The sequence below is a fragment of the Drosophila bipectinata genome, chromosome XL, assembly GCF_030179905.1.
Source record: "Drosophila bipectinata strain 14024-0381.07 chromosome XL, DbipHiC1v2, whole genome shotgun sequence".
Taxonomy (NCBI): domain Eukaryota; kingdom Metazoa; phylum Arthropoda; class Insecta; order Diptera; family Drosophilidae; genus Drosophila; species Drosophila bipectinata.
In genome coordinates, this window is record NC_091734.1 from 6,592,433 (window position 1) to 6,616,313 (window position 23,881).

The 23,881-nt window shown below is 43.7% G+C and overlaps 1 protein-coding gene across 7 annotated transcripts; it reads left to right on the forward strand.

Annotated features, from left to right (window-relative positions):
* Positions 1-340: 340 nt before the first annotated feature.
* sws (patatin like phospholipase domain containing sws) lies at positions 341-11,192 on the forward strand. 7 transcript variants are annotated; one of them, XM_070277928.1, is made up of 12 exons: positions 343-1,135; positions 2,936-3,670; positions 3,724-4,739; positions 4,798-5,369; positions 5,426-5,844; positions 6,182-6,457; positions 6,521-6,707; positions 7,842-7,958; positions 8,793-8,909; positions 9,342-9,553; positions 9,619-9,963; positions 10,189-11,192. In XM_070277928.1, the coding sequence occupies exons 1-12, from the start codon at positions 1,034-1,036 to the stop codon at positions 10,621-10,623; spliced, it is 4,533 nt and encodes a 1,510-aa protein (XP_070134029.1). In that variant the 5' UTR covers positions 343-1,033; the 3' UTR covers positions 10,624-11,192. The 7 variants fall into 7 exon arrangements, with proteins under 7 accessions (XP_043065640.1, XP_070134156.1, XP_017102051.2 ...); XM_070277959.1 differs by lacking the exon at positions 343-1,135 and adding an exon at positions 2,835-2,852; XM_017246542.3 differs by lacking the exon at positions 8,793-8,909.
* The last annotated feature ends 12,689 nt before the right edge of the window (positions 11,193-23,881 follow it).

Below are 23,881 nucleotides of genomic sequence, written 5' to 3' on the forward strand. Positions count from 1 at the left end.
AGTTAATTATGCGCCGCAAATTAATGTTCAGCTGCATGCCACTCTTCGATCCAAGCTATATATTTTCAATTCAAAAACCTTAACAGCAGGCGCCAAAATGTGTCACCTCAACGGAACTATCGAAATATAACGTTTTCAAACTTTACAGAACTGCTAACAAAACAAAAAATAAAAATGGTACATAAATAATAAAATATAAAAGCTTTTAATCTGATAGTATATATATTTTATGATAGAAATAAGAACACTTTATTGGGTTTTTGAAAACATACGGTTTACATATTGGCAACTCTGGCCGCGAAATGATCGATAGTGTTGTCGATAGTGATTATCGTTATGTTTCGCCATCCCTAACTTAGAACTTAGAACCAATAACAAAATTTCTAGAGTGCATTTGACTTGATTTATTAGTTTGTAGAACATAGCAAAATTCTGGTCTAGACCGAAACACTAAATTAAGGAGGCTACACCCCCGCAATACCCGCAACCCAGAGACTGTCGCAGCAGGCTCCAGAAGAGCAGTAAGCGAGCACAAGGATAATTAAGCGAGGCAAACAAAAGCCAAACGAAAGACTCAAAGAGTGAGAGGAAAAAAAACAAAATTGCCCGATTTTTCTCGTAACAAAAAAAAAAGAGAACTTCTACTAAGGAAAATAGACGGAAATCCAAAATAAAAAAAAAACTCTGCTCGATAGTGCTGTGCGTATGTGCAGGTGTGTGTGAGGGTGTGCGTGAGAAAGCTGGCGGCGCGTGCATTATTACAACTATAATTGCAAATAACTTGCGTCAACATAGGGGCGGGGGGGAGAGCGCGCGCGCGCTAAAGTGAGATAGAGCTACGGAGCAACCGAGATTTGGCCACCCGCCCAGGCCCCCGCCCCACTCTTCGTCCGCTGTCTTCACACTTCCGTGTTTACCAAATAAGCCCCAAAAACAACAACAAACAGAACTACAACGTCGTCGCCCACAACTATCCAGATAGAGGGAACCTGATAGTCGAAGAGTCTAAGAGAAACGTGAAAGAAAGACAGTCATGGATGTCCTGGAACTGCTGCGCGCCAGCGCCACCGGCAGCTACACGGCTCTCTTTTCAGATGCGTGGTGCCAGTACGTTTCCAATCAGATCACTAACTCGGTAAGTGCCATTCCAAACTTCACCCCTTTCTTTGTTTATTGTTTAAAGCGATCGTGAGTCAGTTCAGCGATAAATGCGGGAAAGAGATATAGAAAGGGGTTTAAGGACAGACATATGCTTAGAAGAAGCTAGATAACTACTAATCTTCATCAGCATTATCAGCTCTCGACCCCTTAGAAGAATGACCTTCACTTGGTCAGGACTCTGTCAGCTGTCTTGGGTTCGGAACCCCGCTAAAGAGAGGGCCAGAGAGCATAGCTCCAAACTACTCTCGACAATAATTGGCAGCTGATGCTGGTGACCCCTCCTCCTCCCCTCCACCCCTTCCATGCTACCCCTTAATCTTTACGTCACATCCGTGTTTTGATATTTAGGCCTTCAGAACAAAATCGTTCTATATAGCCTGGCCTTACATAAAAAACAAGAACAAATCCGAGAAATTCAAAAAAAAAAACACAAGCTCCGCACCACCACTTCAGTAGCCACATGATAAGCACCAGGGCCCAATATTGATAGTGGCACTGAGGCACTAAAACCCAAACAGCATGACCCCCAAGAAGGGGCTGATTAGACGTCGCATAACTGATTGCTAATCAGAAGCACGTGCATATGTGGGAGGTTCTAGCTTCAAGGTGGGTGGGGGGTGTAAAGGGTGGCGGTCTTCTTTCAAATCAGTTTTCAATAATTCAATTAACCCCTTGGGGCCGAATCAATTTAGTCTTCCATCCGTTCCCTCCGTGTGACTGTGTAGAATTCCCAGCTACTCTATCTATCGTTGGGTTTTCTTGCGTTTTCCAGCATTTCCATGGCTCACATGGATCACTGCCAATCCAATTCAATCCAATTGGATCACTAGAGGAATGCATGCTTTGGTTTCCAATTAGCCAGGTTGGATGGCAATCGGAATTCGTTACGTTTCTTGGACGAATGCAGCTATGAGCTGAGGGAAACCTGTTGCAAAAATAAACTGTAAACAATAAACAAACAAACAACAAGTTAATAATAGCAACAATAACTAGAATAAGAGTAACACAAGAGGGGGGGAGTGTGGTGGGGGCTAAGGGGTGGGGGAATATCAAAGAGCGAGCGCCAAATGCGGAAACTGCTGAAAATCAACAACAACAAGAACAACACACAACGAATGCATCTTGATAAACAGCAATACCAACAACAACAACAATAACAAAAGCTCTAGTCTCTAGGCAGTGCTGCGGCAGCGACGTCGCGTCGACGTTTCAATGTCAAAATGCAATAACAGAACGGCGATCAGAAGCAGTGGCAGAGGCAGTCACCAGGTGGCAGGGGGGGGGGGGGGTTCTCTGGGGATTAAATTACCCTTTTTTTAAAAACAAATTCCTCACTGGCTAATGACTAAATTATAGCTCATTTTCCCAATATTATGACTAATAGAATAACTATTCCGAGACTCCTTCTCTATACCCTTCTCCTTTTCCTGCCTCGAGGCACCGCCTCTGCCTGTTGGCCACTGCCTGAGGGCAACAACAACAACAAAAGTGCAACCAGACAGCTGATGAGCTGGATTATACGGGCGTGACACTGGCTTGGAAATCAGCTTTTGGGAAATTACAAGTGTCCGTTCGTGCTGAATAATTCAGATACTAAGTGGCATGCCTATAATTTAGCCATAACGCGCTCGAAATAGCCCAGCAAACGCCTACTAAATGTCAATTAAACAACAGCCCCCCCCCCACACAAAGTACTTCCTATATAGTTTTAAAATTCAATAGATTTAATGGAAGACATCCACAAGATACTAAACCTATAATGTGTATCTTTCAGATGTACCTGTATTGCGCTTTGGGCGTTTTGTCGGTGGTGTTTCTGGCGTGGTTCATGTACTTCAAGCGCCTGGCCCGGATTCGGCTACGAGATGCCGCCTCTCGCTCCATGAGCGCCATCAACTCCTCGTCCGGCGGAGACCTGCGCGGCCTGAGGTTCCGGAAGCGGGACAAGATGCTGTTCTACGGCCGTCGGATGCTGCGCAAAATGAAGAACGTCAGCGGCCAGATGTACAGCAGCGGCAAAGGCTACAAGCGGAGGGCAGTGATGCGCTTCGCCAGGCGCATCCTTCAGCTGAGGCGCGACAACATGCCGCTGGAGATGCGCACCGTGGAGCCGCCGGCCGAGTATCTGGAGGAGACAATCGACGGCAGTGACCGTGTGCCGCCGGATGCCCTGTACATGCTGCAGAGCATCCGCATCTTCGGCCACTTCGAGAAGCCCGTCTTCCTGCGGCTCTGCAAGCACACGCAGCTCCTGGAGCTGATGGCAGGCGACTATCTGTTCAAGATCACCGACCCGGACGACAGCGTCTACATCGTCCAGTCGGGCATGATCAATGTGTATATCTCGAATGCGGACGGAAGCACGTTGTCCCTGAAGACGGTGCGCAAGGGAGAGTCGGTCACGTCGCTGCTGAGCTTCATCGACGTCCTGTCGGGGAATCCCAGCTACTACAAAACGGTGACGGCGAAGGCGATAGAGAAGTCCGTGGTGATCCGGCTGCCCATGGAGGTGGGTTGAGTTTTCCGTTCTAACAGTCCATTTCTCACATGCTCTTTCTGCAGGCCTTTGAGGAGGTTTTCCAGGACAATCCGGACGTGATGATACGCGTCATTCAGGTGATCATGATCCGCCTGCAGCGCGTGCTCTTCACAGCTCTGCGGAACTACCTCGGCCTGAACGCCGAGCTGGTGCAGAATCACATGCGTTTCAAGAGCAGCACCATAATGATGCCGTCCTGCACATCCACGCGCCAGAACGGCTCCCAGCCGACGCTCGGCATGCCCGCTCCCACGTCCTCGACCACCACCACGACTCCATCGCCATCGCCCACGACTGCCACTGCAGTTCACCCTGGCTTGGCAGGTGCCAACGGTGTCATTGGTCCGGGCAGACCTCCCGTCTCGCCGTCGCGCCACTCACGCGAGGAGCACACCCTGTCCGATCCCAATCCCAATCCGGACGTGATAAACGCCGGCGTTGGCAGCGCCTCCGGCACCAACATGTTCGCCGAGGCGCACGGTGATGCGCCCAATGTAGACGTGTTCCACCAGCACCAGCACTCCGTGGGCAATCTGTCGACGCGACGTGGTTCCATCTCCCAAATGGCGCCCGATCTGGGGCCGACACTAGCAGGTCAGGGCGTGGGACCCGGTGTAACGGGAGCACCTCCGTTGATAGGTGGAGCACCCGTGTCCACGATAGACATGCGACTGGTGCACGCCTCCGCTGTGGAGAGCCTGCGCAAGGAGCTGGGCCTGCCGGAGGAGGACGCCCACATTATTGAGTCGTTTGTGGAGGTGCGGGAACTGGAGCCGAATGTCACCCTCATCACGGAGGGCAACTCTGACGATGTGTGCGTGTGGTTCGTGATGACCGGCACTCTGGCCGTCTACCAGGCCAACCAGGACGCGACACGGGCCAAGCAGCAGCCGGAGAAGAACGACATGCTCATCCACTTTGTCCATCCGGGCGAGATTGTCGGCGGACTGGCCATGCTGACGGGCGAGGCCAGTGCCTACACCATCCGCTCCAGGAACAATAGTCGGGTGGCCTTCATCCGGCGTGCAGCCATCTATCAGTAAGTGGTAACCACTGCGGATGAAGTCCTGAACTAACTTGGGGCTCTTCCTTTTCAGGATCATGCGGCAGAGGCCCCGCATCGTTCTGGATCTGGGCAATGGAGTGGTTCGTCGGCTATCGCCTCTGGTGCGGCAGTGTGACTACGCCCTGGATTGGATCTTCCTGGAGTCCGGACGAGCCGTGTACCGGCAGGACGAGATCAGCGATAGCACCTACATAGTTTTGAGCGGACGAATGAGATCTGTGATCACGCATCCCGGTGGCAAGAAGGAGATCATCGGCGAGTACGGCAAGGGTGACCTGGTTGGCATCGTCGAGATGATCACCGAGACGTCGCGCACCACCACCGTGCTGGCCGTGCGCGACTCGGAGCTGGCCAAGCTGCCCGAGGGCCTGTTCAATGCCATCAAGCTGCGCTACCCCATTGTGGTAACGAAGCTTATTAGCTTCCTCAGCCACCGCTTCCTCGGCACGATGCAGACGCGCTCCAGCAGCGCGGCGCCAGGTGGACCCGTCGAGGCCAATCCCGTCACGCACAAGTACTCCACGGTGGCTCTCGTGCCCATTACGGACGAGGTGCCGCTCACGCCCTTCACCTACGAGCTCTACCACTCACTTTGTGCCATAGGTAAGCTCTCCAAATATTTCAAAATGTAAACAATCTACTAAAGATTGGTCCAACAGGTCCCGTCCTCCGCTTAACCTCCGATGTGGTGCGCAAGCAGCTGGGCCCCAACATCTTTGAGGCCGCCAACGAATACCGACTGACCTCGTGGCTGGCGCAGCAGGAGGACCGGAACATCATCACCCTGTACCAGTGCGACAATGCACTGAGTGCCTGGACGCAGCGCTGCATGCGTCAGGCGGACGTCATCCTGATCGTGGGGCTGGGCAACGGCTCCCATACGGTGGGCAAGTTTGAGCGCGAGATCGATCGCCTGGCGATGCGAACGCAGAAGGAGCTGGTGCTACTCTACCCAGAGACGACGAACTCCAGGCCGGCCAACACGCTCAGCTGGCTGAATGCCAGGCCCTGGGTAACGAAGCACCACCATGTGCTCTGCGTGAAGCGCATCTTCACCCGCAAGAGCCAATACCGCATTGTGAGTGACACCTACTAATAAGATACACCAATTCCTATTCATATGTAGGTGTGGTTTATTCGCCAGGAACTAACAATAGCATGTAAGCTTAAGATTGGCCAGATCGCTAGATACACCCCACCTTGGGGTGGCTAGCTAGCACAGTCCTGTCCCCAACATTCGTGGCTAATCAAGAACGATCCAAAGCCCCTCAGGGTATCTTTGTTAGTTAGATCGGACGTGACTGACAGAATGTTGGAGATAAGATACAGATACTAAATTGGGAAATGAGATTGTTGGTCGTTTAAGACTCTGTTCCACAACCTAGCCTTTGATGATCCGTCGAATCTACTTGCAGAATGATCTCTATAGTCGCGTCCTGCTCTCGGAGCCGAACATGCATTCCGACTTTTCGCGCCTCGCCCGCTGGCTGACGGGCAACTCCATTGGCCTGGTTTTGGGCGGCGGCGGAGCTCGTGGCGCTGCTCACATCGGCATGCTGAAGGCCATCCAGGAGGCGGGCATACCCATCGACATGGTGGGCGGCGTCAGCATCGGTGCCTTGATGGGAGCGCTCTGGTGTTCCGAGCGCAACATCACCACAGTGACCCAGAAAGCGCGCGAGTGGTCAAAGGTAAGATTCTACATATTTTTTTAAGCTTTATTTTTTTTAAATATATTTTTTATTTTTTTTTAGAAAATGACAAAATGGTTCCTACAACTGCTGGACCTCACCTACCCGATCACCTCGATGTTTTCCGGACGGGAGTTCAACAAGACCATCCACGACACCTTCGGGGACGTGAGCATCGAGGACCTGTGGATACCCTACTTCACCCTCACCACCGATATAACGGCTAGTTGCCATCGCATTCACACCAATGGTGAGTGATGCCCGCTTTGCAATTGCCTTCCTCTCTCTCTCTTTCTTTCTCTCTTTTCCTCTTGGTGTCTCTTTCTCGCTCTATCTACCTCTCTTTGTCTATTCCTCTATGCCTTTGTTAGTCTCTATTTTGGTCTATGGTTTATTTTGCTAATGCGGTGGATATCAGTCTTTGGAATTATTTTAAAAAAATAAATCTAAATGTTTTTTTATTGAAAAATGTACAAGTTATAACATGTTTCTGTTTCATTATCCTCTTGCTTTTGGACATGACTGTACTTGCGTTCTGTACTCATTATCCATCTCACTCTCTCGACTGGTATCTGCTGTATTATTATTTGGTTTTGTTTTCTGGTTTTCTGATAACTTTGGCTTTTGAATTGTAACGGTAATGGCTCGGGGAATCCCGCATTTTCATTTGGCTTTGATGCACTTTTAGTTCCATAACCATATTACCTCGTTTTATGCTTATTTTGTAATAGTTCTTTGGTTCCTAATGTCCTTAGAGCTAAAAAGAGTCCTTAGACAATGTGACACGCACACACACGTACACCCCCGACACAACCACAGCCTCATTCCATGGTCCGCCAACCTAAAATCCTTTTAGAGGTATTTTCACACACATTTTAATGCGAAAATCGATACTTAGTTTATCGATTGCTGTGCTATCGATCGAAATTGTGCCGTTACTTTTGAATTTGAATTGAATTTAGAATTCTCATTGTTGTTGCTGTTGTTGTTGTTGATGTTGATGTTTTGGAGCTTTTTTGTCAAACACGATCCGAAAACCAATTCTTGTGCTTTTTGCTAGAGGCTAACCCCCCCCGTTTCCATCGCACATTTCTAATTGTTCCCTCATTGAAAACCCCACATCCCCAGCTCCCAGCTACCAGCTCCATTGGGAAAAAAACCGAAAATGAAATCCTTAAAAACTAAGAAAAGATCGCTCAAAGCTATTTTCTTTCTCTTTTTCTCTCTTCCTCCCGATAAAAAAAAAAACAAAATAAAAACAAAATTACGACTAAAAAACACTAAAACCAACACCTTAACACCTTTATCATTGCTGGCATGTCTTCTGTCGTTGATTGCAAACCAAAAAAAAAATAATATCACCACCACCACCAACAAATACTAGGATCTCTGTGGCGTTACGTACGCTCCTCCATGTCGCTCAGCGGCTATATGCCGCCTCTGTGCGATCCAAAAGATGGACACCTCCTCCTGGATGGCGGCTATGTGAATAATTTGCCAGGTAATTACCAAAACTACCAACTAGCAACTAGCACATAGAATACGATTTAACAAAAAAATAGATAACATTAAAACTAAAACTATAAATAAACATAAATTTAATTCCGAGCGTCAAGTTTAATATCAAATTCAACTTAGAAATGTTTTTTTTTTATTGTTAATGGCACAGAGAGCGCGCAGAGTGTTGGAAAATCCTCTTGTTCGATCATGTTCGGTCATGTCCGGCTGCGTTTCGTTTCGCGTTCCATTCCATTTCGTTTCTAACCTAATTCTGGTAAAGTCCCGATAATTTCTGGTGTAAATATGTATATATAGTCCATTCCTCCCCCAAACACACATCACAAAAACACACCCACACACACAGACACAAGTGCACAATGTTTCTTTTTATTTCTATTCCCCACAAAAAAAATTATGTAAATTATTCTAGTTTTTTGAAAATTGATTTTTTGTGGTATGCGTACTTTTTAAAATGGTATTTCTTGTTCCTTGAGTTGCTCCTTAGTTTGTTCCTGTCCCTTTCTTCCCTCTGTTGTTGTATTTTGTATGATTTGTAGTTAGTCACCTTTAATAAGTCTTAAAATATCATGAAAAAAATTCCCATTTGGTTAGTTACAATTCTGTCTATCTCGTTCTCTCTCTCTCTTTTTCTATTTACCTCTTACACACCAAATAAATAAATAATATTGTCAAAAATGAATAAAACAACACTCCACAATTCACCATGCAACCCACACACACCTCACACGCCCACACACACACACACACTCCACACCTCTGTGCCCGTGATACACTCTTGTTGTTTTTGTCTCTTTGGGCGACCTTTGACCTGAAGGTCAGCTGTGGCGATACTGCCGGGCCAGTATGTCCATTGCCGGCGTCTTCCCGCCCTTCTGCGACTATCGTGATGGCCACCTGCTCCTCGACGGCTGCTACACGAACAATGTGCCAGGTAAGGATCCAAGGATCCATCCCAGAATCCAACCAATCCAGCATCCATACAGATTCCGATCCGTTCCGTTCAAATTCTAACGCTCTGTGCCGCCCTGCGTCCGTTCCCCATTTGGGAATTGAATTGAAATCATTAGCTCGGCTTTACCCTCAGTATCTAAGGACTCCTGAATTCCCATTTAATTGGCTATTGTGATTGGAGAAAAAAGTGTAGATCCTTAGATCCTGGGGGAAGCTTCTAACTTTTAAAAATCGTACATATCGCGAAATTAGTTATCAAAGTAACTTGTTAAATCGTAAACTCTTGCATGGTTGTAACGAAAAACTAACCAAACACTTCTCCACAACCACATTGTCAACGAACTCCCAAAACCAAACCAAATTCCATCCACTCCCCACTCGCTGTTGCATGCCCCACACACTCCCACAATAGCCGATGTGATGCACAACCTGGGCGCCGCTCATATTATCGCCATCGATGTGGGATCCCAGGACGACACCGATCTGACTAACTACGGGGACGATCTAAGTGGCTGGTGGCTGCTTTACAAGAAGTGGAATCCGTTCACCTCGCCAGTGAAGGTGCCCGATCTGCCGGATATTCAGTCCCGTCTTGCCTACGTGTCGTGCGTCCGTCAATTGGAGGTCAGTATAGGACACCATCTTGGCTAGTTTCATTCCAAAATACTCATATATATATTTGCTTACAGGAGGTCAAGAACTCGGACTACTGTGAATACATCCGGCCACCAATCGACAAGTACAAGACTCTGGCATTTGGGAGCTTCGACGAGATCCGGGATGTGGGCTACGTTTTTGGCAAGAACTACTTCGAGAACATGGCCAAGGCCGGGCGACTGGGTCGCTTTAACCAGTGGTTCAATAAGGAGCCACCGAAACGTGGCAACCATGCGTCCCTCAACGAGTACACCTTCATCGATCTGGCCCAGATTGTGTGCCGATTGCCGGAGACGAATGTGGGCAACACGGCGGACTTATTCAGCGAGGACGAAGACTGTGATGGTTACATCTCGGAACCGACAACGCTTAATACGGTAGGTGCCGGTGACGATGGTGCAAGTGCAAGTTATGTTGCTGGTGGTCCAGATTCACGATCTCAGCTATTAATGGGTGATGATGCCTCGCGAGTTCAAGCAACGGCGATAAGCGGAGTGTTGACCATATTTTTATTATTTTCTTTTTGTCTCCGCCAATAAAGGATAATCTGTACTCTTTTTGATTTCCTTTCCTGTTCCCTATATTTCATATCGCCTCACCAGGATCGACGGCGAATCCAAGTGCCACGTGCCGGCAACTCGTTGTCGTTCTCCGAGAACGAGATGGACTCTGATGTGGAGCTGGACCTGCAGCTGGAACGAAAAACGGAAAAGTCTATACACTCCGCGGCCACGTCTGTGGGGAGAGGCAGCATGCGTTCCAGGGAATTCCATAAGCTGGAGCAGGAGCGGAATGTGGATATCGCAAGGATCAAGGATGAGACTGAACGCGTAAAGGCGCCAACGAATCTGGACCGGAAAGGGGATGGACAGGAGCAGGAACAAGAACAAGAACAGGAGCAGAAACTGGAGCAGCAACTGCATCAAGGGGAACTACAGCAGAATCCGGAAGTAGAGGAGGAGCAGCGCAATCAAGGAGAAGGAAACGAGGACAACAAGGAGAACAAGGGAGGCGCGTATAACGAAACCAAAAACTAGGCTATAGAGGAGGATGTCCAGGCCACAGAACCCCAGAAACAGAAACTACTCAACCCACTCAACCACTCAATGCAAAATCAAACTCAATCAACTTCAAACTCCAATCACCAATCTCCAGCGAACTGGCAAACGGATCATGTTAACCTCTAGGTTTTAAGAGCAACCAAGACTTAGGCTTAGCGTAGCATATAAACGAACTCTGATACCCTAATCCCATCCAGTCCCGTCCTCTCCATCACCTCCTCCTTGAGTCCTTTTCCTTTACTTTTCACGCAATGTAATGGAGGCACAAGTCCAAAACGAATCATACTTGTATATATATAGTTATATATTTTTACTGAAGCAACAACACAAAAACAAAGACTTCCCTGCACTAACCCTGGATCCACGATCCTTGATCCCATGAACCTGAAACCCTTAGAACCGCCTCCTATTGCCGCACACTTGTTTAGTCTCTTATTTTTAATAGTTACGCAAAAAGTTTGTTTAATGGTCGAAATATTTTACTTTATTTTTCTCTATTGTGAATGCAAGCTAAATAAATTAAAAAAAAATGGAAAGTACAAAAACCTTGAAGTGTCACAGCTTTTTTATCCAAAACTCTAAGAGCTCGTAAGAATATGCCCTATTTTAATAAGGAAATTACCTATGACTCGGATGATACTTGGCAGATCATGAAATCTTATAACTTTCCGATTTTAAAGCAACTTTCCTCATTCAAAACAATGCTTAAATATCGTTCTTTAATTTTTCGACATTTTTCCAAGGGGTCCGCCTACAAAATTGTGGGTTTTCCTGATTTTCCCACTTTTGGTCCTTCGGATGGCCATAGCTCTGCCAATTTGTATCCGATCAGAAAATCAAGTACCATTTAGTAATCAGCGAACCCAAAAGCGACTTTCCTCATTCAAAACATTGCCTAAATGGCGTTTTTTAATTTTTCGAAATTTTTCCAAGGGGTCCGCCTACAAAATTGTGGGTTTTCCTGATTTCCCCACTTTTGGTCCTTCCGATGGCCACAGCTCTGCCAATTTGTATCCGATCAGGAAATCAAGTACCATTTAGTAATCAGCAAACCCAAAAGCGACTTTCCTCATTCAAAACATTGCCTAAATGACGTTTTTTAATTTTTCGAAATTTTCCCAAGGGGTTCGCCTACAAAATTGTGGGTTTTCCCAATTTCCCCACTTTTGGTCCTTCCGATGGCCACAGCTCTGCCAATTTGTATCCGATCAGGAAATCAAGTACCATTTAGTAATCAGCAAACCCAAAAGCGACTTTCCTCATTCAAAACATTGCCTAAATGACGTTTTTTAATTTTTCGAAATTTTCCCAAGGGGTTCGCCTACAAAATTGTGGGTTTTCCCAATTTCCCCACTTTTGGTCCTTCCGATGGCCATAGCTCTGCCAATTTGTATCCGATCAGGAAATCAAGTACCATGTAGTAATCAGCGAACCCAAAAGCGACTTTCCTCATTCAAAACATTGCCTAAATGACGTTTTTTAATTTTTCGAAATTTTCCCAAGGGGTTCGCCTACAAAATTGTGGGTTTTCCCAATTTCCCCACTTTTGGTCCTTCCGATGGCCATAGCTCTGCCAATTTGTATCCGATCAGGAAATCAAGTACCATGTAGTAATCAGCGAACCCAAAAGCGACTTTCCTCATTCAAAACATTGCCTAAATGGCGTTTTTTAATTTTTCGAAATTTTCCAAGGGGTCCGCCTACAAAATTGTGGGTTTTCCTGATTTCCCCACTTTTGGTCCTTCCGATGGCCACAGCTCTGCCAATTTGTATCCGATCAGGAAATCAAGTACCATTTAGTAATCAGCGAACCCAAAAGCAACTTTCCTCATTCAAAACATTGCCTAGAAATAGTTTTTTAATTTTTCGAAATTTTTCCAAGGGGTTCGCCTTAAAAATTGTGGGTTTTCCTGATTTCCCCACTTTTGGTCCTTCCGATGGCCACAGCTCTGCCAATTTGTATCCGATCAGGAAATCAAGTACCATTTAGTAATCAGCGAACCCAAAAGCAACTTTCCTCATTCAAAACATTGCCTAGAAATAGTTTTTTAATTTTTCGAAATTTTTCCAAGGGGTTCGCCTAAAAAATTGTGGGTTTTCCTGATTTCCCCACTTTTGGTCCTTCCGATGGCCACAGCTCTGCCAATTTGTATCCGATCAGGAAATCAAGTACCATTTAGTAATCAGCGAACCCAAAAGCAACTTTCCTCATTCAAAACATTGCCTAGAAATAGTTTTTTAATTTTTCGAAATTTTTCCAAGGGGTTCGCCTTAAAAATTGTGGGTTTTCCTGATTTCCCCACTTTTGGTCCTTCCGATGGCCACAGCTCTGCCAATTTGTATCCGATCAGGAAATCAAGTACCATTTAGTAATCAGCGAACCCAAAAGCAACTTTCCTCATTCAAAACATTGCCTAGAAATAGTTTTTTAATTTTTCGAAATTTTTCCAAGGGGTTCGCCTAAAAAATTGTGGGTTTTCCTGATTTCCCCACTTTTGGTCCTTCCGATGGCCACAGCTCTGCCAATTTGTATCCGATCAGGAAATCAAGTACCATTTAGTAATCAGCAAACCCAAAAGCGACTTTCCTCATTCAAAACATTGCCTAAATGACGTTTTTTAATTTTTCGAAATTTTCCCAAGGGGTTCGCCTACAAAATTGTGGGTTTTCCCAATTTCCCCACTTTTGGTCCTTCCGATGGCCACAGCTCTGCCAATTTGTATCCGATCAGGAAATCAAGTACCATTTAGTAATCAGCAAACCCAAAAGCGACTTTCCTCATTCAAAACATTGCCTAAATGACGTTTTTTAATTTTTCGAAATTTTCCCAAGGGGTTCGCCTACAAAATTGTGGGTTTTCCCAATTTCCCCACTTTTGGTCCTTCCGATGGCCATAGCTCTGCCAATTTGTATCCGATCAGGAAATCAAGTACCATGTAGTAATCAGCGAACCCAAAAGCGACTTTCCTCATTCAAAACATTGCCTAAATGACGTTTTTTAATTTTTCGAAATTTTTCCAAGGGGTCCGCCTACAAAATTGTGGGTTTTCCTGATTTCCCCACTTTTGGTCCTTCCGATGGCCACAGCTCTGCCAATTTGTATCCGATCAGGAAATCAAGTACCATTTAGTAATCAGCAAACCCAAAAGCGACTTTCCTCATTCAAAACATTGCCTAAATGACGTTTTTTAATTTTTCGAAATTTTCCCAAGGGGTTCGCCTACAAAATTGTGGGTTTTCCCAATTTCCCCACTTTTGGTCCTTCCGATGGCCATAGCTCTGCCAATTTGTATCCGATCAGGAAATCAAGTACCATGTAGTAATCAGCGAACCCAAAAGCGACTTTCCTCATTCAAAACATTGCCTAAATGACGTTTTTTAATTTTTCGAAATTTTCCCAAGGGGTTCGCCTACAAAATTGTGGGTTTTCCCAATTTCCCCACTTTTGGTCCTTCCGATGGCCATAGCTCTGCCAATTTGTATCCGATCAGGAAATCAAGTACCATGTAGTAATCAGCGAACCCAAAAGCGACTTTCCTCATTCAAAACATTGCCTAAATGGCGTTTTTTAATTTTTCGAAATTTTCCAAGGGGTCCGCCTACAAAATTGTGGGTTTTCCTGATTTCCCCACTTTTGGTCCTTCCGATGGCCATAGCTCTGCCAATTTGTATCCGATCAGGAAATCAAGTACCATTTAGTAATCAGCGAACCCAAAAGCGACTTTCCTCATTCAAAACATTGCCTAAATGACGTTTTTTAATTTTTCGATATTTTTCCAAGGGGTTCGCCTACAAAATTGTGGGTTTTCCCAATTTCCCCACTTTTGGTCCTTCCGATGGCCACAGCTCTGCCAATTTGTATCCGATCAGGAAATCAAGTACCATTTAGTAATCAGCGAACCCAAAAGCAACTTTCCTCATTCAAAACATTGCCTAGAAATAGTTTTTTAATTTTTCGAAATTTTTCCAAGGGGTTCGCCTAAAAAATTGTGGGTTTTCCTGATTTCCCCACTTTTGGTCCTTCCGATGGCCACAGCTCTGCCAATTGGTATCCGATCAGGAAATCAAGTACCATTTAGTAATCAGCAAACCCAAAAGCGACTTTCCTCATTCAAAACATTGCCTAAATGACGTTTTTTAATTTTTCGAAATTTTCCCAAGGGGTTCGCCTACAAAATTGTGGGTTTTCCCAATTTCCCCACTTTTGGTCCTTCCGATGGCCATAGCTCTGCCAATTTGTATCCGATCAGGAAATCAAGTACCATGTAGTAATCAGCGAACCCAAAAGCGACTTTCCTAATTCAAAACATTGCCTAAATGACGTTTTTTAATTTTTCGAAATTTTTCCAAGGGGTTCGCCTACAAAATTGTGGGTTTTCCCAATTTCCCCACTTTTGGTCCTTCCGATGGCCACAGCTCTGCCAATTTGTATCCGATCAGGAAATCAAGTACCATTTAGTAATCAGCGAACCCAAAAGCGACTTTCCTCATTCAAAACATTGCCTAAATGACGTTTTTTAATTTTTCGATATTTTTCCAAGGGGTTCGCCTACAAAATTGTGGGTTTTCCCAATTTCCCCACTTTTGGTCCTTCCGATGGCCACAGCTCTGCCAATTTGTATCCGATCAGGAAATCAAGTACCATTTAGTAATCAGCGAACCCAAAAGCAACTTTCCTCATTCAAAACATTGCCTAGAAATAGTTTTTTAATTTTTCGAAATTTTTCCAAGGGGTTCGCCTAAAAAATTGTGGGTTTTCCTGATTTCCCCACTTTTGGTCCTTCCGATGGCCACAGCTCTGCCAATTGGTATCCGATCAGGAAATCAAGTACCATTTAGTAATCAGCAAACCCAAAAGCGACTTTCCTCATTCAAAACATTGCCTAAATGACGTTTTTTAATTTTTCGAAATTTTCCCAAGGGGTTCGCCTACAAAATTGTGGGTTTTCCCAATTTCCCCACTTTTGGTCCTTCCGATGGCCATAGCTCTGCCAATTTGTATCCGATCAGGAAATCAAGTACCATGTAGTAATCAGCGAACCCAAAAGCGACTTTCCTAATTCAAAACATTGCCTAAATGACGTTTTTTAATTTTTTGAAATTTTTCCAAGGGGTTCGCCTACAAAATTGTGGGTTTTCCCAATTTCCCCACTTTTGGTCCTTCCGATGGCCACAGCTCTGCCAATTTGTATCCGATCAGCAAATCAAGTACCATGTAGTAATCAGCGAACCCAAAAGCAACTTTCCTCATTCAAAACATTGCCTAGAAATAGTTTTTTAATTTTTCGAAATTTTTCCAAGGGGTTCGCCTAAAAAATTGTGGGTTTTCCTGATTTCCCCACTTTTGGTCCTTCCGATGGCCACAGCTCTGCCAATTGGTATCCGATCAGGAAATCAAGTACCATTTAGTAATCAGCAAACCCAAAAGCGACTTTCCTCATTCAAAACATTGCCTAAATGACGTTTTTTAATTTTTCGAAATTTTCCCAAGGGGTTCGCCTAAAAAATTGTGGGTTTTCCTGATTTCCCCACTTTTGGTCCTTCCGATGGCCACAGCTCTGCCAATTTGTATCCGATCAGGAAATCAAGTACCATTTAGTAATCAGCGAACCCAAAAGCAACTTTCCTCATTCAAAACATTGCCTAGAAATAGTTTTTTAATTTTTCGAAATTTTTCCAAGGGGTTCGCCTTAAAAATTGTGGGTTTTCCTGATTTCCCCACTTTTGGTCCTTCCGATGGCCACAGCTCTGCCAATTTGTATCCGATCAGGAAATCAAGTACCATTTAGTAATCAGCGAACCCAAAAGCAACTTTCCTCATTCAAAACATTGCCTAGAAATAGTTTTTTAATTTTTCGAAATTTTTCCAAGGGGTTCGCCTTAAAAATTGTGGGTTTTCCTGATTTCCCCACTTTTGGTCCTTCCGATGGCCACAGCTCTGCCAATTTGTATCCGATCAGGAAATCAAGTACCATTTAGTAATCAGCGAACCCAAAAGCAACTTTCCTCATTCAAAACATTGCCTAGAAATAGTTTTTTAATTTTTCGAAATTTTTCCAAGGGGTTCGCCTAAAAAATTGTGGGTTTTCCTGATTTCCCCACTTTTGGTCCTTCCGATGGCCACAGCTCTGCCAATTTGTATCCGATCAGGAAATCAAGTACCATTTAGTAATCAGCGAACCCAAAAGCAACTTTCCTCATTCAAAACATTGCCTAGAAATAGTTTTTTAATTTTTCGAAATTTTTCCAAGGGGTTCGCCTTAAAAATTGTGGGTTTTCCTGATTTCCCCACTTTTGGTCCTTCCGATGGCCACAGCTCTGCCAATTTGTATCCGATCAGGAAATCAAGTACCATTTAGTAATCAGCGAACCCAAAAGCAACTTTCCTCATTCAAAACATTGCCTAGAAATAGTTTTTTAATTTTTCGAAATTTTTCCAAGGGGTTCGCCTAAAAAATTGTGGGTTTTCCTGATTTCCCCACTTTTGGTCCTTCCGATGGCCACAGCTCTGCCAATTTGTATCCGATCAGGAAATCAAGTACCATTTAGTAATCAGCAAACCCAAAAGCGACTTTCCTCATTCAAAACATTGCCTAAATGACGTTTTTTAATTTTTCGAAATTTTCCCAAGGGGTTCGCCTACAAAATTGTGGGTTTTCCCAATTTCCCCACTTTTGGTCCTTCCGATGGCCACAGCTCTGCCAATTTGTATCCGATCAGGAAATCAAGTACCATTTAGTAATCAGCAAACCCAAAAGCGACTTTCCTCATTCAAAACATTGCCTAAATGACGTTTTTTAATTTTTCGAAATTTTCCCAAGGGGTTCGCCTACAAAATTGTGGGTTTTCCCAATTTCCCCACTTTTGGTCCTTCCGATGGCCATAGCTCTGCCAATTTGTATCCGATCAGGAAATCAAGTACCATGTAGTAATCAGCGAACCCAAAAGCGACTTTCCTCATTCAAAACATTGCCTAAATGACGTTTTTTAATTTTTCGAAATTTTTCCAAGGGGTCCGCCTACAAAATTGTGGGTTTTCCTGATTTCCCCACTTTTGGTCCTTCCGATGGCCACAGCTCTGCCAATTTGTATCCGATCAGGAAATCAAGTACCATTTAGTAATCAGCAAACCCAAAAGCGACTTTCCTCATTCAAAACATTGCCTAAATGACGTTTTTTAATTTTTCGAAATTTTCCCAAGGGGTTCGCCTACAAAATTGTGGGTTTTCCCAATTTCCCCACTTTTGGTCCTTCCGATGGCCATAGCTCTGCCAATTTGTATCCGATCAGGAAATCAAGTACCATGTAGTAATCAGCGAACCCAAAAGCGACTTTCCTCATTCAAAACATTGCCTAAATGACGTTTTTTAATTTTTCGAAATTTTCCCAAGGGGTTCGCCTACAAAATTGTGGGTTTTCCCAATTTCCCCACTTTTGGTCCTTCCGATGGCCATAGCTCTGCCAATTTGTATCCGATCAGGAAATCAAGTACCATGTAGTAATCAGCGAACCCAAAAGCGACTTTCCTCATTCAAAACATTGCCTAAATGGCGTTTTTTAATTTTTCGAAATTTTCCAAGGGGTCCGCCTACAAAATTGTGGGTTTTCCTGATTTCCCCACTTTTGGTCCTTCCGATGGCCATAGCTCTGCCAATTTGTATCCGATCAGGAAATCAAGTACCATTTAGTAATCAGCGAACCCAAAAGCGACTTTCCTCATTCAAAACATTGCCTAAATGACGTTTTTTAATTTTTCGATATTTTTCCAAGGGGTTCGCCTACAAAATTGTGGGTTTTCCCAATTTCCCCACTTTTGGTCCTTCCGATGGCCACAGCTCTGCCAATTTGTATCCGATCAGGAAATCAAGTACCATTTAGTAATCAGCGAACCCAAAAGCAACTTTCCTCATTCAAAACATTGCCTAGAAATAGTTTTTTAATTTTTCGAAATTTTTCCAAGGGGTTCGCCTAAAAAATTGTGGGTTTTCCTGATTTCCCCACTTTTGGTCCTTCCGATGGCCACAGCTCTGCCAATTGGTATCCGATCAGGAAATCAAGTACCATTTAGTAATCAGCAAACCCAAAAGCGACTTTCCTCATTCAAAACATTGCCTAAATGACGTTTTTTAATTTTTCGAAATTTTCCCAAGGGGTTCGCCTACAAAATTGTGGGTTTTCCCAATTTCCCCACTTTTGGTCCTTCCGATGGCCATAGCTCTGCCAATTTGTATCCGATCAGGAAATCAAGTACCATGTAGTAATCAGCGAACCCAAAAGCGACTTTCCTAATTCAAAACATTGCCTAAATGACGTTTTTTAATTTTTCGAAATTTTTCCAAGGGGTTCGCCTACAAAATTGTGGGTTTTCCCAATTTCCCCACTTTTGGTCCTTCCGATGGCCACAGCTCTGCCAATTTGTATCCGATCAGGAAATCAAGTACCATTTAGTAATCAGCGAACCCAAAAGCGACTTTCCTCATTCAAAACATTGCCTAAATGACGTTTTTTAATTTTTCGATATTTTTCCAAGGGGTTCGCCTACAAAATTGTGGGTTTTCCCAATTTCCCCACTTTTGGTCCTTCCGATGGCCACAGCTCTGCCAATTTGTATCCGATCAGGAAATCAAGTACCATTTAGTAATCAGCGAACCCAAAAGCAACTTTCCTCATTCAAAACATTGCCTAGAAATAGTTTTTTAATTTTTCGAAATTTTTCCAAGGGGTTCGCCTAAAAAATTGTGGGTTTTCCTGATTTCCCCACTTTTGGTCCTTCCGATGGCCACAGCTCTGCCAATTGGTATCCGATCAGGAAATCAAGTACCATTTAGTAATCAGCAAACCCAAAAGCGACTTTCCTCATTCAAAACATTGCCTAAATGACGTTTTTTAATTTTTCGAAATTTTCCCAAGGGGTTCGCCTACAAAATTGTGGGTTTTCCCAATTTCCCCACTTTTGGTCCTTCCGATGGCCATAGCTCTGCCAATTTGTATCCGATCAGGAAATCAAGTACCATGTAGTAATCAGCGAACCCAAAAGCGACTTTCCTAATTCAAAACATTGCCTAAATGACGTTTTTTAATTTTTTGAAATTTTTCCAAGGGGTTCGCCTACAAAATTGTGGGTTTTCCCAATTTCCCCACTTTTGGTCCTTCCGATGGCCACAGCTCTGCCAATTTGTATCCGATCAGCAAATCAAGTACCATGTAGTAATCAGCGAACCCAAAAGCAACTTTCCTCATTCAAAACATTGCCTAAAAGTAGTTTTTTAATTTTTCGAAATTTTTCCAAGGGGTTCGCCTACAAAATCTTGGGTTTTCCCAATTTCCCCACTTTTGGTCCTTCCGATGGCCATAACTCTGCCAATTTGTATCCGATCAGGAAATCAAGTACCATTTAGTAATCAGCGAACCCAAAAGCAACTTTCCTCATTCAAAACATTGCCTAACAAGAAAGGAAAGCTAACTTCGGGCGGAGCCGAAGTTTATATACCCTTGCAGTTAAAACCGGATATATATCGCAAACATCGGATATAGTTGGCCGATCCTTATGGGAATAGGAATATATAATCCAATTTATTACAATACAAAATCTAAAAAAAGTCCCAAACTTCTATCTTCAAAAATACGAAAGTTGATATTTCTACCGAATACCATTTCCGATCGTTCAGTTATATGGCAGCTATGGGATATAGTCGGCCGATCCTAATAAAATTTGGTAGGTTGGATCAACTGACCAAGAATTAAATCTGTACTAAGTTCCAGCTTTCTATCTTCAAAAACACGAAAGTTGGGTCATTTCCGATCGTTCAGTTATATGGCAGCTATAGGATATAGTCGGCCGATCCTTATGAAATTTGGCATGACGTAATGTTTTGCCAAATATAGCTCACATGTCAAATTTGAACTCTCTAACTCTAAAAACACCAAAGTTATACCATTTCCGATCAATCAGTTATATGGCAGCTATAGGATATAGTCGGCCGATCCGGGCCGTTCCGACTTATATACTGCGTGCAAAGGAAAGAAGGGTGTGTGCAAAGTTTCAAGACGATAGCTTTAAAACTGAGAGACTAGTTCGCGTAGAAACAGACAGACGGACACACAGACGGACAGACGGACAGACGGACAGACGGACAGACGGACATGCTCATATCAACTCAGGAGGTGATCCTGATCAAGAATATATATACTTTATAGGGTCGGAGATGTCTCCTTCACTGCGTTGCACACTTTTGACCAAAATTATAATACCCTCTGCAAGGGTATAAAAATAGTTTTTTAATTTTTCGAAATCTTTCCAAGGGGTTCGCCTACAAAATTGTGGGTTTTCCCAATTTCCCCACTTTTGGTCCTTCCGATGGCCATAACTCTGCCAATTTGTTTCCGATCAGGAAATCAAGTACCATGTAGTAATCAGCGAACCCAAAAGCGACTTTTCTCATTCAAAACATTGCCTAAATGGGGTTTTTTAATTTTTCGAAATTTTTCCCAGGGGTACCCCTGCAAAATTGTGGGTTTCCCCGATTTCCCCACTTTTGCTCCTTCCGATGGCCATAGCTTTGCCAATTCGTATCCGATCAGGAAATAGAGTACCATTTAGTAATCAGCGAACTCAGAAGCGACTTTTCTTATTCAAATTATTGCTTAAATCTCGTTTTTAAATTTTTCGAATTTTTTCCTAGGGGTACCCCTACAAAATTGTGGGTTTTCCTGATTTCCCCACTTTTGCTCCTTCCGATGGCCATAGCTCTGCCAATTCGTATCCGATCAGGAAATAGAGTACCATTTAGTAATCAGCGAACTCAGAAGCGACTTTCCTTATTCAAAATATTGCTTAAATCTCGTTTTTAAATTTTTAGAATTTTTTCCTAGGGGTACCCCTACAAAATTGTGGGTTTTCCTGATTTCCCCACTTTTGCTCCTTCCGATGGCCATAGCTCTGCCAATTCGTATCCGATCAGGAAATAGAGTACCATTTAGTAATCAGGGAACTCAGAAGCGACTTTCCTCATTCAAAATATTGCTTAAATATCGTTTTTAAATTTTTCGAATTTTTTTGCTAGTACCCCTGCAAAATTGTGGGTTTTCCTGATTTCCCCACTGTTGCTCCTTCCGATGGCCATAGCTCTGCCAATTCGTATCCGATCAGGAAATAGAGTACCATTTAGTAATCAGCGAACTCAGAAGCGACTTTCCTTATTCAAAATATTGCTTAAATCTCGTTTTTAAATTTTTCGAATTTTTTCCTGGGGGTACCCCTGCAAAATTGTGGGTTTTCCTGATTTCCCCACTTTTGGTCCTTCCGATGGCCATAGCTCTGCCAATTCGTATCCGATCAGGAAATAGAGTACCATTTAGTAATCAGGGAACTCAGAAGCGACTTTCCTTATTCAAAATATTGCTTAAATCTCGTTTTGAAATTTTTCGAATTTTTTCCTAGGGGTACCCCTGCAAAATTGTGGGTTTTCCTGATTTCCCCACTTTTGCTCCTTCCGATGGCCATAGCTCTGCCAATTCGTATTCGATCAGGAAATAGAGTACCATTTAGTAATCAGGGAACTCAGAAGCGACTTTCCTCATTCAAAATATTGCTTAAATCTCGTTTTTAAATTTTTCGAATTTTTTCCTAGCGGTACCCCTGCAAAATTGTGGGTTTTCCTGATTTCCCCACTTTTGCTCCTTCCGATGGCCATAGCTCTGCCAATTCGTATCCGATCAGGAAATAGAGTACCATTTAGTAATCAGGGAACTCAGAAGCGACTTTCCTCATTCAAAATATTGCTTAAATCTCGTTTTTAAATTTTTCGAATTTTTTCCTAGGGGTACCCCTGCAAAATTGTGGGTTTTCCTGTTTTCCCCACTTTTGCTCCTTCCGATGGCCATAGCTCTGCCAATTCGTATCCGATCAGGAAATAGAGTACCATTTAGTAATCAGCGAACTCAGAAGCGACTTTCCTTATTCAAAATATTGCTTAAATCTCGTTTTTAAATTTTTCGAATTTTTTCCTAGGGGTACCCCTACAAAATTGTGGGTTTTCCTGATTTCCCCACTTTTGCTCCTTCCGATGGCCATAGCTCTGCCAATTCGTATTCGATCAGGAAATAGAGTACCATTTAGTAATCAGCGAACTCAGAAGCGACTTTCCTCATTCAAAATATTGCTTAAATATCGTTTTTAAATTTTTCGAATTTTTTTGCTAGTACCCCTGCAAAATTGTGGGTTTTCCTGATTTCCCCACTTTTCCTCCTTCCGATGGCCATAGCTCTGCCAATTCGTATTCGATCAGGAAATAGAGTACCATTTAGTAATCAGCGAACTCAGAAGCGACTTTCCTCATTCAAAATATTGCTTAAATCTCGTTTTTAAATTTTTCGAATTTTTTCCTAGCGGTACCCCTACAAAATTGTGGGTTTTCCTGTTTTCCCCACTTTTGCTCCTTCCGATGGCCATAGCTCTGCCAATTCGTATCCGATCAGGAAATAGAGTACCCTTTAGTAATCAGCGAACTCAGAAGCGACTTTCCTTATTCAAAATATTGCTTAAATCTCGTTTTTAAATTTTTCGAATTTTTTCCTGGGGGTACCCCTGCAAAATTGTGGGTTTTCCTGATTTCCCCACTTTTGGTCCTTCCGATGGCCATAGCTCTGCCAATTCGTATCCGATCAGGAAATAGAGTACCATTTAGTAATCAGGGAACTCAGAAGCGACTTTCCTCATTCAAAATATTGCTTAAATCTCGTTTTTAAATTTTTCGAATTTTTTCCTAGGGGTACCCCTGCAAAATGGTGGGTTTTCCCCACTTTTGCTCCTTCCGATGGCCATAGCTCTGCCAATTCGTATCCGATCAGGAAATAGAGTACCATTTAGTAATCAGGGAACTCAGAAGCGACTTTCCTTATTCAAAATATTGCTTAAATCTCGTTTTTAAATTTTTCGAATTTTTTCCTGGGGGTACCCCTGCAAAATTGTGGGTTTTCCTGATTTCCCCACTTTTGGTCCTTCCGATGGCCATAGCTCTGCCAATTCGTATCCGATCAGGAAGTAGAGTACCATTTAGTAATCAGCGAACTCAGAAGCGACTTTCCTTATTCAAAATATTGCTTAAATCTCGTTTTTAAATTTTTCGAATTTTTTCCTAGGGGTACCCCTACAAAATTGTGGGTTTTCCTGATTTCCCCACTTTTGCTCCTTCCGATGGCCATAGCTCTGCCAATTCGTATCCGATCAGGAAAT